General features: G+C 36.7%; 1 protein-coding gene across 1 annotated transcript in view; it reads right to left on the bottom strand.

The window, feature by feature from the left end:
• Positions 1-5,619: 5,619 nt before the first annotated feature.
• LOC124867728 (intercellular adhesion molecule 1-like) overlaps positions 5,620-15,459 on the bottom strand; it is a 52,255-nt gene continuing 42,415 nt past the window's right edge. The window contains exons 9-12 of the mRNA XM_047364308.1: positions 10,239-10,517; positions 9,739-10,065; positions 7,827-8,081; positions 5,620-7,624 (exon numbers count right to left, since the gene is read on the bottom strand). Coding sequence (XP_047220264.1) covers positions 7,449-7,624; positions 7,827-8,081; positions 9,739-10,065; positions 10,239-10,517 — 1,037 coding nt within the window. The 3' untranslated portion in view covers positions 5,620-7,448. The remainder of the gene's footprint in view (positions 7,625-7,826; positions 8,082-9,738; positions 10,066-10,238; positions 10,518-15,459) is intronic.

Here is a 15,459-nt window from a genome sequence, read left to right as displayed (position 1 = left end):
GACTAGTTTTTCAGCGTCACTCCTGGATAGGATATTTCTAATTTTGGCAATGTTCCGGAGATGAAAGAAGGAAATCCTAGAAATCTGTTTAATGTGGGATTTAAATGACATGTCCTGGTCAAAAATAACACCAAGGTTTTTACTTTATTACCGGAGGTCAATTTAATGATATCCAGGTTAAGTGATTGACTAAGCAGTTTCTTTTTTAAAGACTCCGGTCCAAAGACGACAACTTCTGTCTTGTCTGAATTTAGAAGCAGAAAATTTATAGTCATCCAAGTTTTTATGTCTTCAAGACATGCTTTTAGTCTATCTAACTGGTTGGGTTCATCAGGATTTATGGATAAGTAAAGCTGAGTATCATCAGCGTAACAGTGAAAATTTATCCTATGCTGCCTGATAATTTGGCCTATTGGAAGCATATATATAGTAAAGAGAATTGGCCCACGTACTGAACCCTGTGGTACTCCACAATTAACCCTGGAGTTTAAAGATGATTTATCATTTACATGAACAAACTGAAATCTGTCGGACAGATAAGATTTAAACCAGCCTAGCGCTGTCCCCCTGATCTCTACAGCATATTCCAGCCTTTCTAGGAGAATATTATGGTCGACTGTATCAAATGCATCACTGAGATCTAACAGAACCAGTACAGACACAAGTCCATTATCTGAGGCGATAAGAATATCATTAGTGACTTTCAGCAGAGCTGTTTCAGTGCTATGATGAGCTCTGAAACCTGACTGAAACTCTTCAAACAGGTCATTGCTGTATAAATGCTCACACATTTGATTAGCAACTATTTTCTCAAGAATTTTAGATAAAAATTGAAGATTGGATATAGGTCTGTAATTTTTCAAGTCATCTCGATCAAGCGAAGGTTTCTTAAGTAAAAGTTTAATTACAGCTAACTTAAAAGCCTGTGGTACATATCCATTTACTAAAGATAGATTAATCATATCTAAAATGGGGCTGGTAATCAGAGGGAACACTTCCTTAAATAATTTGGTTGGGATTGGGTCTAACATACAAGTTTTCACAATGGTGAAACTGTCCTCTGCATTAAACCCATCACTTAGGGAGCAGTATATTATTCGGTATAATGTGTTTCACTTAGTGAATTGAGTTACTGAAAAAATGAACTTTTTAATAATATTCTAATTTATTGAATATGACTGTATGGCTTGTGTTCATAAGCAATATGGAAATTATCAGTCCATCTACCAACACTTGTTCTTGTGTTATCTCATTTATGTGATGCACCTATACCAGATAAAGCCTGTACCTTTATTAAACCTGCCTCACATTCATATTATTAATGCTTTGCACAGAAAGTTTTCTTCTTCGGCAAAACAATTTATATACTTCCCATCAAAGTAGTTCCTTCTTGAGTAATTTTGTACATCATTAAATCTCAACCTTCACAGCACAGAATGTTTTGTTTCTCCTTGTCCACAGTAAATCACAATTTTTAAAACAATGACACATTTAGTCCTGCTTGTCCAAATCTGAGACTTGCTGAACGTTAGTTCTTCCTCTTCCAAAGAATTTTATCAGACTACCCTCCTTTCTTTTCCTCTTATCATTGCTTCTGCCACTGTTATTTTAGTTCCTGACAAATGTAGCTCAGGATTTCCAGACCTATATCGACAGACAAAAAACATAATTGATCATGGATTTTTGTTCAAAATGTTTCTGCAATTAAATATGTACACAAAAGAAAAATATGCAGTGCCCTCCAGACCTCTTACCAGCTTTAGCTGGTAAAAATTTGGAAATTCCCTTAAAATTAATTAATCTATTACTAGCTCATTAATAAAGTAATTTTACACATAATCTTTTTCACAAAAAATCCAATCTTTAATTTTAGCACATTTATTCAGTGGATTCCAAAATAACAAAGAATAGTTTTTTATAAAAAAATCACTGGTGCCATACAAATTTGCTTTTCGCCTAAATTTGCATGTATCAGTCTGACTGATATTCTGTTGTCAGAGGAATACAAAAAAGGTAAAACTGTAACTGCAAGAAACAAGAATGAAGATCGGAGTGTATTTAACAATCACAATAAAGATGATGCGAGAGAGGTAAAAACAATTATCTCCAAAGGTTCCTGTAAGAAAACTGCAGCAAAGAACGCCATTTTGGAGATTACCAGGTCTTCGTTACAACCCATAGATGTTATCTGCATGCCAGCAAAAATGTATTTTCTATCAAACTTTCACATATGTATATTTGGAGAGCATGATAAATACTGCTGAGGTTTTAACTCGAATTTTGTGGTTTGGTCTGGTGAGACAAAGATTGAGTTTTTTGACAAACAAATGCCTTGCACCCACTGATAGATATGGCAAAAGATATGTGATGCTGTGAGACTGTTTCTATTGAGTGGGAATTAAACCAAAATAAAATTAGGAATGTTTCTAAAATCATTTATTCCATTTTTATGGATAGCGGGGTTGCAAATAACTGTAGCACTTGTCCAAGTTACCGCACCCTGTTGGCTGTCAGACACCTCGGAGCTCCTCCGGTACTTGAACCCCAGAAGCAATCACACACTATATCTAACACTGACTCTTTAAGGAACGACTCTCAACCAGTTTCTAACTTTTAGCTCCTTTAATCTAAATTAAGGCAGAGGAATGTTTACAGAGATCAGCGCTGAGGCTCCTGTCTCAAACCGTCGCCGTCTGTTAGAGCATGACGAAGAGCCTCGATAGAAGTTCACATATACAGGTCCTTCTCAAAATATTAGCATATTGTGATAAAGTTCATTATTTTCCATAAAGTAATGATGAAAAGTTAACATTCATATATTTTAGATTCATTGCACACTAACTGAAATATTTCAAGTCTTTTATTGTCTTAATACGGGTGATTTTGGCATACAGCTGATGAAAACCCAAAATTCCTATCTCACAAAATTAGCATATCATTAAAAGGGTCTCTAAACGAGCTATGAACCTAATCATCTGAATCAACGAGTTAACTCTAAACACCTGCAAAAGATTCCTGAGGCCTTTAAAACTCCCAGCCTGGTTCATCACTCAAAACCCCAATCATGGGTAAGACTGCCGACCTGACTGCTGTCCAGAAGGCCACTATTGACACCCTCAAGCAAGAGGGTAAGACACAGAAAGAAATTTCTGAACGAATAGGCTGTTCCCAGAGTGCTGTATCAAGGCACCTCAGTGGGAAGTCTGTGGGAAGGAAAAAGTGTGGCAGAAAACACTGCAAAACAAGAAGAGGTGACCGGACCTTGAGGAAGATTGTGGAGAAGGGCCGATTCCAGACCTTGGGGGACCTGCGGAAGCAGTGGACTGAGTCTGGAGTAGAAACATCCAGAGCCACCGTGCACAGGCGTGTGCAGGAAATGGGCTACAGGTGCCGCATTCCCCAGGTCAAGCCACTTTTGAACCAGAAACAGCGGCAGAAGCGCCTGACCTGGGCTACAGAGAAGCAGCACTGGACTGTTGCTCAGTGGTCCAAAGTACTTTTTTCGGATGAAAGCAAATTCTGCATGTCATTCGGAAATCAAGGTGCCAGAGTCTGGAGGAAGACTGGGGAGAAGGAAATGCCAAAATGCCAGAAGTCCAGTGTCAAGTACCCACAGTCAGTGAAGGTCTGGGGTGCCGTGTCAGCTCCTGGTGTTGGTCCACTGTGTTTTATCAAGGGCAGGGTCAATGCAGCTAGCTATCAGGAGATTTTGGAGCACTTCATGCTTCCATCTGCTGAAAAGCTTTATGGAGATGAAGATTTCATTTTTCAGCACGACCTGGCACCTGCTCACAGTGCCAAAACCACTGGTAAATGGTTTACTGACCATGGTATCACTGTGCTCAATTGGCCTGCCAACTCTCCTGACCTGAACCCCATAGAGAATCTGTGGGATATTGTGAAGAGAACGTTGAGAGACTCAAGACCCAACACTCTGGATGAGCTAAAGGCCGCTATCGAAGCATCCTGGGCCTCCATAAGACCTCAGCAGTGCCACAGGCTGATTGCCTCCATGCCATGCCGCATTGAAGCAGTCATTTCTGCCAAAGGATTCCCGACCAAGTATTAAGTGCATAACTGTACATGATTATTTGAAGGTTGACGTTTTTTGTATTAAAAACACTTTTTTTTTATTGGTCGGATGAAATATGCTAATTTTGTGAGATAGGAATTTTGGGTTTTCATGAGCTGTATGCCAAAATCATCCGTATTAAGACAATAAAAGACCTGAAATATTTCAGTTAGTGTGCAATGAATCTAAAATATATGAATGTTAAATTTTCATCATGACATTATGGAAAATAATGAACTTTATCACAATATGCTAATATTTTGAGAAGGAACTGTAGTTTTTATATCTGGCACTCCAATGCAATGGATGTGCTCTCCCTCAGTGATTATCAGTAGACTATGTGTCACCATTGTGGTGTCTATCTGTTAGATTGTGTAGTAGCTGGTGTCCATCCTTAATCTAAGTGTGCTGTAGCTTTCTAATCAACCCAGTTATACCGGCTGCTCCATTTTCAAACCCAGTCCCCCAGCCTCAGGTCAGTTATGACAAACCTTAGGCCATTTATCCTTGTACTGTGTGTCAATGAGCATGCTTATCCTATTCTAATAAAAGGGAAACATTAGAACTTATACTTTATTTCACTACGGTATAAATGGGAAAACAGCTATGAGCATTTTAATAAAGGTTATTCCTAACACACTGGTGATTTTGTTAAATGGACTCAAATCAAAAGTAAGAGTGTTTGAACTGTGTGAGATTTATACTTTGATAAACCGATAAAAGAGCAATAAATTTGTTGGTCAATGAATGTAATGCCATAAGTGACACAGACAGCAACTGTAGTTAAGAAAATAAATAAATGGAAAGAGAAAACTTAAGTCTGCCTAAATTAACTTTTACACCAGTTTTGCAGATTTAAACCATGTCCCAGATCGTTCTGATTTCAAAAAGGTCAAGGACTGGTGTCAATGATAATGCCCCCCACATAACATAAAACCCACCCAGAGAGAAGCAAATTACCAGTTATAGCGACACACACCATTTAGTAGAATGGGACTCAACCCCACTTTAATTCTCAAGAGTTGAGTTTTTTGCTGCAACAAAGGGGCGTTTGGACAGAAGCATGATAGCTTCCCTAAAGAGACTTGACATAATGTGTTGATTCAAAGTAAGATATATTAATTAGTTTCCATTCAAGCCTCATATAAACAGAGCAGACAGACTTTCTAACAAGATGATGGCTTAAGGAGCACATTCAGAATAAAAGCAGCCGACATGTACACACAAATAACCCCCATCTAATTCCAGCAAAACATTCTTTCTGAGCAGGGAGTAAAAGGAGAGGAAGAGATGAATAAAGCATTTCTGGGAAGGAATTACCTCATTCCACCCTTGGCACAGTCCGTGTGTTCTCAGAAAAAATCTTCACAAATAAAAAAGAAACATCCCCCACAGTACTGAAGAAGTTTAGCTGGTAATCTTACAAATGGGAAGTATGTTAATAGCTTCTGCTAACAGTCAGTAGGGGTATGTTTTTCATAGTAAATCCTGAGCCTGTCTAGCAGTCATTTATTGCGTACAAACAATGGAAAGGAGAAGGAAGCATGTTTTTTTTAAAAGAAAATGGCATTTATTTACAATTTCAAAATTCATTAAAAAGATTTTGTATCTTTAATTCATAATGTTCAATCTTTTCAAACATTTGCATGTTCTGGTCATTGTCTTCACAAACATTTATAAATATAGACAGTCAGTGATTTTATAAGGTTTACCACACAAACAACAAAGAGGGAAACAATATTTACCAATACAAACACTACAGAAAACATGGGAAAAAATACCAAGATGTGGAAAAATACCAAACTTCTCACACAGACAACTGTTTACACTTAATTTTACACATTTTAAGGGACATCTCTGACCACGTCCACAAGGAAACAAAGTAAAGCTGTCAAAAGCTCCAAAAGCAAGTTTGCCTATGCTTTAACTCAAAAGTTAAAAACCTACATTACCAACACCTCTCAATACAATTAGTTAAATGTTACCATACATCTGTTTTATAACAAAAACAAAATTCATATGTTTCAATTTACAGATAACTCAGAAAGAATCAGAAAATTGGTTAAATGAACAGTTAAAGATAACCTTTAGTACTCATATACATACGTTTGTCTTCATCCAATAAGTCCTCTCCTTTTCACATTCTCTCAAATTTCTTACATGTCAAATAATGTTTCATTTAAAAACTTCCATATTTCTTAATTAAACTATGAAAAACATTTAAACAATCGCATCGGCGTCATAAATTGCTCAAAATATTCAGTAGAATACTAAATTTCCTTTATTCATAGAAAGAGAGTTTAGGAGCGGTGTTAACCTACGTGGTGAACTTTTAACAATTCTTGATTATATAACAGATTTCAACGTGGCCGAGTTCTTCCCAGCATAAATAATTTTGGAGTGAACATAGATGTAACCTGAAAAATATTTAGGACAAACTTTAGCTTCTTTATGAATGAAAGAGTTGCAACATTTTCCCAAAAGGTCAGAGTGTGGTGACTGCTGTGTTTTTGTAGGTGTGTGTGTCAGCGGGCAGTTCAAGCTGCTGTACAGACTTATTTATGTCTCTGTAGGCACCTGTTATTGCCTTTCTCCTTGCTTTAAATTTTAGTAAAACATTTTGCTGTAAACATAACAGTATAAACTAAAGACTCATACCCCAACCTCTGAACTTTACATATTTTATGTTGTTATTGCACTACACTTTGATACAGACAAGACGTGAGAATGCAGATGTTCAACAGAGACAGGGGAATAAATCCCTGCCTAATACATTTAGTCACTTCTAATGTTGCTTTCTGACCATCATAGAGTTTAACATACCCAGAAATAAAAATGCAGGTTTGCTCCATGGCATTTTGCCAGCTGATTTAATCAAAGAGTATCACCAGTCTTGTAGTGCTTTCAGGGTGGTCGCATTTAAAAACCTATTCTTAATGGGAACATTTTCAATCAGAATTCTGCAGTTGTTTTACTTTCTAACAACCAAAACAGAAAGATATGCATAAAAGAGTTCAATCACATTAAAATACAGTTTAGCTTAGCAAAGATTTTGACACCATTTGTCCCTTTACCTTAACCATAAAGAAATTCATCCTAGTACAAATAATTAAGAGTAAACAATTATAGTCCATTGCAGCCTCAGTGTGAAACAAGTTACCACTGGATTTCAAATACAAAGAGCTCTTGTAATTTTCTCTCAACACTGAAACCATCTTTGAGGAAATGAACATTTCCATATAGTAAGTAACATTTATGTCCTTGTTTGGAAATAGGAGAACCTTCATCAACACTGACCTGACTCAGATCAGAGGCACTGAAGCTAAGCGTCTTTAAAGCTTCAGCCTCAGATTGTTCATCCAGGGATTTTTTTTTTTTACAAACTTAAAGGAACTGTTGTGTGATCCACTGTGCCCAGACGGAAAACGTCCTTTAGTCGGTACTTTCCCATTTTGTTCTGTTTGTAGTAAAAGGTGTAGAACACTGTTGCACCACTAAAAAACAGAGCCACAGCAGCAATGATGGCAGCTATAATGTAGGGCAGGATGTTTTCTGCCAAGGAGAAGAGAAAAAAGGAACAAAACACGTCAAACATTAGATGATTCAAAATACCCAAACAGTCCCAGTTAACTTCCTTCTATGGGGAATGTGAGTTAAAGGTAAATATTACCAGCTGTGGTAATACAGAAAAAACACTGTGGCTCACTTCCCAGAAATGTTATTAACTTTAGAAATTGACCATGCGAAAACTCACTTCGGACCGTTACGTTGAATCTAACGCTGACAGTTGACACCTTGTTGCTGACAGTACAGACGTACTGTCCTCCATCCTGAAAATCAACTGATTCAACTGTCAAAGTTTTCTCAGTGTGGTGGCCTTTGTTGGACGGCAGGGTCCAGTTGTACAAGGGGTCAGGGTTCCCCTCGGCCGAGCAGTTCAATTGGAGAGTTTTTCCACTAATGATGTTGATTGGAGCTGGATCAGCTGGAACTTTCAGCTCAGGTCCATCTGTGCATGAACCAAAGAGATAAACAAAATGTAACAATTCAAACACTACAGAAAACATGGGAAAAAATCCCAAGAGGTGCAAAAATACCAAACTTCACACACAGGCAACAGTTTACACTTCATTTTACACATTTCAAGGAACATCTCTGACCACATGATCCAAATTACTCTTACTTATAAGCTCCACTTACAAAGTATTTCCTGCATATAAAGTGTAGCTGTAATTTATTTCTAGACACTACATACACAACAAAAATGTAAAATATTTAGCATTTAAAATTCTAAAAATAGGTTATTTATGTTGTAAATTTCTAACTATTAATAAAATATGTTTAGTTGCTCTGCTATTGGTTATGAATAGACTGTGTAAATAACCATAAGCTTATTTTGTGACAGCAAATTAGAAAGTATTAAATTTTTGTTCAAAGTTTCTGGAATGAGATCGTTGACTTTCTGTTTTTGAGCTGCATGCTTTTATTTTGAATTTACACTTCCTGTCTAACGCAGCTGTACAGAAAGTAGCATGTTTTCCACAAGTGCAGCCACAGTAAATATAATTTTATACTGGCAGCCCTCCGAAGGGGCAAAAGGTGCGTTGATTTAAACATTTAACATTCATGAGTAGTTGTCTGTTGATATGTTTGCATAAATTGAAGACAGCATGTAAAATGGAATGATTTAAACTGAGTTATACATTTCTATATGTGTTGCAGCTCTTATGGTGGTGATATGGTGATTAACAGAATGGAACAAGGTTTAAAAGGAATAAAATCTCATAAAACCATCAGTAAAGTCTCATCCTTGTTCGAGAGGGCATGCTACAGACTGTGTAACCGGTTCAGCAGAGTTTTTCTTAAATATATCTACCTGCAGGGGCTAAATAATGATGATAATATAATAATTATAATATTAACAAAAACTTCTTGCCCATTGTACATCAATGCTACTATAGTCAAAATCAACTGATGTCAAATTCTAGGAACATGTCCCGATTGGGTCAAAATGACTTCGCCCTGTACTACAATCAAAAATACTAATTTAGATTTTTTTTATGCAAATAACTATCATGTGTTTGGGAATTAAAATACAGTCAAAAACCAGCTTGAATAAAATTTTAAAAAGCATAATGATTCATTTGTATTGGCTTAACTGTAGAAAGTAGTCTGAAAAGGTTTTGTGAAAGTTTCTTCAGTACAACATCATGAGTAGATTTGTAGCCATTTAAAATAGTAGTCATCTATTCAAATGTTAAAAACTTAATTCCTTCATGATTGTTTCTCTCAAATTAAAAAGGAAACAAAGGAGTATATACAGTCATATATAAACTAGAATATGTGCTCCGATGAGAATCGTTTCTCAGATTAAAAATACTTTTTGAAAATAACAACCTTTAAGCAGGTATTAAACATACTTACCATTAAGTCCAAATTTCTGTATTAAAAAACGTTTTTTATTGGTCTGATGTAAAATTCTAATTTTAAACATCGTGTTTTCATTAGCTTCAAGTAGAAAATCCTCCTAATTAACAGACGTAAAGGCTTGAAAACATCAGTCCGTGTGAAATAAATCTTTATAATGTTTCCACTTAGTAAATTGAGTTTCTGAAAAAAATTCACTTTTCAGTAATATTCTAGTATGTGCGTCTGTTTAAACTTACAGTGAACTGTGACAATGAGATCCTTTGATTTCACTACTGGAGGTGGCTTTGGTCCCTCAGCTCCCAGTTCCAGCTTTGCTTCACACCAGAAATGGGCTCCATTGTCTTCTTTACTGGTGTTGTAGCTCAAACTAAATGTCTCACTCACTGGTACCTTTGTGGTACTGTTGGATTTAATGTGACCCAGTTGTGTCTGTCCTCTGTAGAAGGCCACAATGAGGTTTCTAGCAGGAGCTACGCCCTGTACAGAACACTCCAGGGTGTACTCAGTACCCTCAGTCAGAGGTCCACCTTCATTTAAGTGCATGATCACATGTTCTGGAGGTTCTGTGGAGAAGGAGAGAAAAATTAACAAAATGTAAAAAAAATTAAGGAATGACTAAAATAATACTAATAGCTATGAAAAACAGCAAAGACAACAGCATTAAAAAGAAAAACAATGAAAATGTGATAATGGATTAAAAAAAATCACAAGAATTATCACTAGAAAACGTACTCACTGTAGACAGTAATAATCAGGTTGCTGCAACACTGATTATCTTTATTGTCAGTATAAAAGCACTTTGGAGTTAATTCCCACTCTCTTAGATGGTCCACTTTCCAGGTCACTGTGGTTCCATTTCTAGTGGTCTTTCCTCGAGATATTTCCATATCAATAACGCTTTCCTCCAGGGGAAAACAGTCCTTCTGGCAGGCTACACATATGGCGGAGGTTGGATCACCGTACTTCACCACCAGTCTAGATGGAGTTAGAACTGGTTTATCTGAACAGCTGTAATCTGAAAGAAACACAGTAAATAATATGAGTACATTTGAGTCCTCTCACACTATCCTTCAATGTGTCTAAAGCTAAAACACAAAACAATACCTTTTGTAAATATACTGCTTAGTAGGGATAGGCTAAACTTCCTGATGCACTCTGTGTTTAATTGTGTTCAACCCAGATCTAATCAGTACTATTATTCTGTTATTGGAAATGCTGGACCACACCTCTCAGCTGTAGTTTTTTCTAAGTTTTCTCATTTAAAATGTTCCAAAAACAAATAAAATGATCTAGAAGCTCCTTCCTTCTGCCAAACAGCATCTAGATTTTGAATACGCTACATCACTGACACAAGGTAATTTAAAATGTGCTTTAAAAGAAAAGACATGCTTTGCACATGGATTGTTGATGTTTCCATGTTGTTTGATTTTGGTGTTGGTTTTGGCAGCAGGATAATTTGCTTCCTTTGTCGTACACACAAGTTACCATTTTATCACTGCCTACTTCTATTTGGTAGTCATGTACAGAACCATGGTGTTACCCCTGGTCTAGATAATATCCATAACCTAATTTCCCTCACAGCAGATTGAGAAACAGATTTGAAATCCTCAGCTGTGACAGTCAAAATGAAGTGGGTTGGGTTAGTCATCTGCCTGCTGGACCATCTCAGGGTCAACAGGAGTTGGGCCTTGTGTGAGTACTGTAAGAAAATATGTCAACACACTGAGCCTTAGTAAATGACAAGGAAGTTATCAATAATTAGCAGCTTTTTATTTTGCTCAAAATTAAAGGGGTATTTCAATTGTTTTTCTTTTTTTTATTTGCAAAAACAAAATAATTGTGATTCTTATTTCTCAAAAAGATTAAGATGGAGTCATGCTGCAGTAATTGATTATTTCTGACAAAGATAATAGTGCCCAAGCTACTAAAGTGCCACAGCGAGGGTTGAAAGCAATAATATCGCAACCCTGATATCTTACATCCCAACTTTGAAGTATCTAAAGACCCAAATGAAAGATAAAGTGGCTCCGTTTGTGGTGTGCTGTTCTCTACAAACACATTTATATTTATATATAAATACTTAATGTCTGTACACTGTGAGAGTATGAAACCAAAGTCAAATTCCTTGTTTGTGCACAGAAACTTGGCCAAAAAAGCTGATTCTGATTCAGAAATGTAATTAATGTACTCATAGAGTTTACTGTTTAAGGTTTTATTAAAGTTGTCAATAAATAATAATTGTCTCAGCAGTTTGCTACTATTCTGTTAAACAAAACATAAATCAATTATACTAGACTATGTTATTAATACAATTTGAAAACCAGATCTCTTCAAATTCCACTTTTTCATGTGTGTCAACATTATTCAGCAAACCAACACTAATAAAGCGACAAAACACATAAGTCATCAAAATCTAACGCTAGGAATGAGGGGATCGTTACCCAGTTAGATCCACTATTAAATCTACGGAGTCTATTTGCGAATTAGTGCTAAATATAAAATTTAAACCAACCCTGCCGACTAGAGACGACTTCTTGTCAGATGACTAGTCTGCCTGAAAAATGGCTTTTCTAGACTATTCCTTTCGGTATGAAAGGAGGATAAAAATCCAGGATGGATGATGGAAAACTCACCGCAGGCGGACACATAGACGCCACGCAGAATATTCAACAAAGAAATCCCCAGAAATATAGAGCAGGAGAACATTTTGTCTCTTGTGTTTCAGGTTTCTGGTTTTAAAAACTGATCCGAAGCGACCAATGTCCGACGGACTGAAGCGTTGAACTGAAACTAAAAAGTTTCCGCTCGTTTACATGAATAGAAATACAGGGGAGGCGCAAAGAGAAAGAGCTTATGTAGTTTCCCACAGTGTTAAAAAGTAAAAAAAAAAAAAAAAAACGGAATGTGAAATTGAAAGTTGTAGGTTGTATTACAGCGGCAGACGCATTACGTTTTCTGGGAAATCCCAGAACTATCAGCAGAGATGACGATGATGAAGATGAAGATGGACCATGATTCAATCCTATGGCGGCGGGGACTGGCCTGATGCGATCAAAACAGACTGTTTGTCAGCCTGAATAGAAGGAAAAAGAGATTAAATTAAAACTGGGAATCAAGTAATTCCTGTTATTTTTTCTTACTGTCTGGATTTTGTATCAGGAACTCATGAAACGAGAAAAAAAAAACTTTGTCATGTGGAACTAATAGTTTTTTGATTGGTGGCCACGTTGAATGCTGAATCATATGAGGAGAACAAGTAAACTTCATGCAGAAAGACCCCTCATCAGGATTTGAACCCAAGACCTGAACCCAGGTCCCTGTTTTCATCATCTCGCTGTTGTTTATTATGTTATAAAGGTCTTGCCTTATTAGTTCATTCTTTTAGGTTTAGCTTCTTACTTATTTCTTGTGTTCTGTTTCGTGTTTATTCTAGTTTACTTCCTTTGGTCAGTATAAAGTCTTTTTCCTTTGTTTTGTTGTTTCTTTGTGTCTTAGTTCAGCTCCCTCTGTGTAAATAAGTCTCTGTCAATTGGTTTATCTGCCCCAGCTTCACATCCTCTGATGTACTCACCTACATCCAATATCATTCTCCATTCTTCCCTCAGTATTTGATCTTTTTGATTGTCATTGTTCTTTGCTGGATCCTCCCATTACTTTCAGTTTGCCTGCCGGTTCCTTTGTTGATCCCGTTCTGCCTGTTATCCTTCCTGTGCCCCATATCCTGTTCTCCTTGTGCTGTTTTCTGTATGAATGAATAAATATTTTATTATTTTGTGTCTTGCATACCTCAGTGTGCCCAGCCCTCAAGGGCTTATAAGACACTATTAGACAAACATAAGGAGCAGATACACTGGGCACAACATACTCATAAATTATTTAAATAAACAAGCCTGCCGCCTCTTCCTGCCTTTACAAACAAAGGTTGCCTGTTTAAATACATTGAAATTAAACAACATTTCCATCTTATCATCATCACTGAACCAGAACATTTCAGGCTTTTTAACAAATAATTCATCAAACAACCCAATTCTCAAATCATCGTATAAAGGACAATACAACACAAAATGAACTTCATTTTTCACCTCTCCCAACTCACATAGACCACAAAGTGTCTGCTTCTGGAGTTTGAGTAAACCTTCTAGTTTTTAGAGCCACAGCTCTAAAACTACTGGGCTAAAAACTACCAGAAATGTTTGCTTACTCACTTCTCAGGCAAAGATGGACTAATTGGCCTTGTGATAATTAACACCATAGGGTTAAGGTTATGGATTTGAGCTAGCATAATTTAACCCAGAAAATAGCTTAAAGTGACTAACATCTAACTCAGGTTTGATCTTATGAATAACAGATTGTTTAAAGCATAAAAACAGGTCAAAATAAGATCTTCTTATTCTCAAGTGTAAACTAAAGTTATTAACACAACCCACTGACTTCATTATAATAATACAGTTTGATTTTGCTATCTTACCATTTTCATTTCTTCCTGTTGAAGAAGTGCATTAAAAACTAATCAGGTTGTTTTAGAACCCAAATGGCGGTTGTAAAGCATGATGATGATGAGGCTCGTTCTGGCCTCTTCTCTGACTCACCAAACTGGGACACAATCTTTGGGCCAGTATTTGGTTAAAGGTTATTTTTAGTGAACAAACTCGTTCTCAAGTGTGAACTAAAATTATTAACACAACCCACTAGCATAGCTAGACAACATACTTTTACCATCAAAACATTTTTTATTTCATACTGTGGAAAAACTTCAATGAAGTCTGTGTTATTGTAAAGTTCAAAATGGCGCAGTGCAAGAAATGATGCGGTTTTTTCAAATCTCTTCTTCCACCAAACAAACGGAGTCACCTTTTTTGACCCATTCTGTGGTTGAAACATCCCAATTTCTGTCCCAAAAGCATAAACCCAGAATCTGAATTCATATAATGTGTGTGTGTGTGTGTGTGTGTGTGTGTGTGTGTGTGTGTGTAAGCAACATGTACAGAGTTCACAGGGGTCACCTGTAAAACACAAGCAAAAATAAAAATATTTCAAAACTTTACACTGAACAGTGCTCGTAAGCTCAGCCAAGGTACATTTGACCTCTGGAAAACAATACAGCTCAGAGAAACCATTAGCCATCTTTACTCTTCCTGCCTATTTATCTTTTAGCCAGCTCCACTGAAGGCACTTGTCCTGGTTTCATTCATTGTTCAGCTCTGTCCAGCTATCCCAGGTCGGCTTATTCTTATACCCTCCCACTCCACATGTTACTTCCTGGATACTCTGCACTCTTATCAGCAGGCCAGATATTTTACTAACACTTGTGGCAGATAGAAGGCCAGGGCTGCAAAGCTTGAAATATCTATCTCTTGAGTGAGGCCTGCCAAAAGGGAAAATGAGTATCAAGAGCAACTCTCAGAACTGTATCTGAAAGTAGTTATTTTAGGTTTAACCTCCTTTTTCCTTCCAGCCAAAGGCATGAACAGAAACCACACTAACATAGCTTAAACATTATGCTGCAACACTGACTGTTAATAACTAAAGAACAGTCTTAGTCTTTCGAAAATGTGCAAGGGTCATACCAGGAAGTGAGCTGAGATGTCTTACAAAGAAAGTCAACATTACAAAAAATACAGCATTTTCACAACAACTCAAATAAATAATGCAGATTCTTTCATTTGTTGGACTGAAAGGAATTGCCTTAATAAAGAGGACAATTTATGTACAAGTCAGGTTCATATATTAACAATAAAATGTAATGTTATGTACAGTATCATTTGAAACTCAATTAAGATCTCTCTAATCTGCTGTATGGTGTTTCTCAAAATCAGCGCTGAGAAAAAAAAACTAACATTCTCAGTTCAACAGACATCTGGTCAACTTTGGTTTAAAGCAAATAAACAGTTACATGTGTCATTTCGGCTGCGCATTTACAGAGCTGTACAGAAGTGTAACAGTTCTCTGAGATTTGT

Source organism: Girardinichthys multiradiatus, chromosome 5 (assembly GCF_021462225.1).
Source record: "Girardinichthys multiradiatus isolate DD_20200921_A chromosome 5, DD_fGirMul_XY1, whole genome shotgun sequence".
Lineage (NCBI taxonomy): Eukaryota > Metazoa > Chordata > Actinopteri > Cyprinodontiformes > Goodeidae > Girardinichthys > Girardinichthys multiradiatus.
This window is presented reverse-complemented; position numbering and strand designations above follow the sequence as displayed.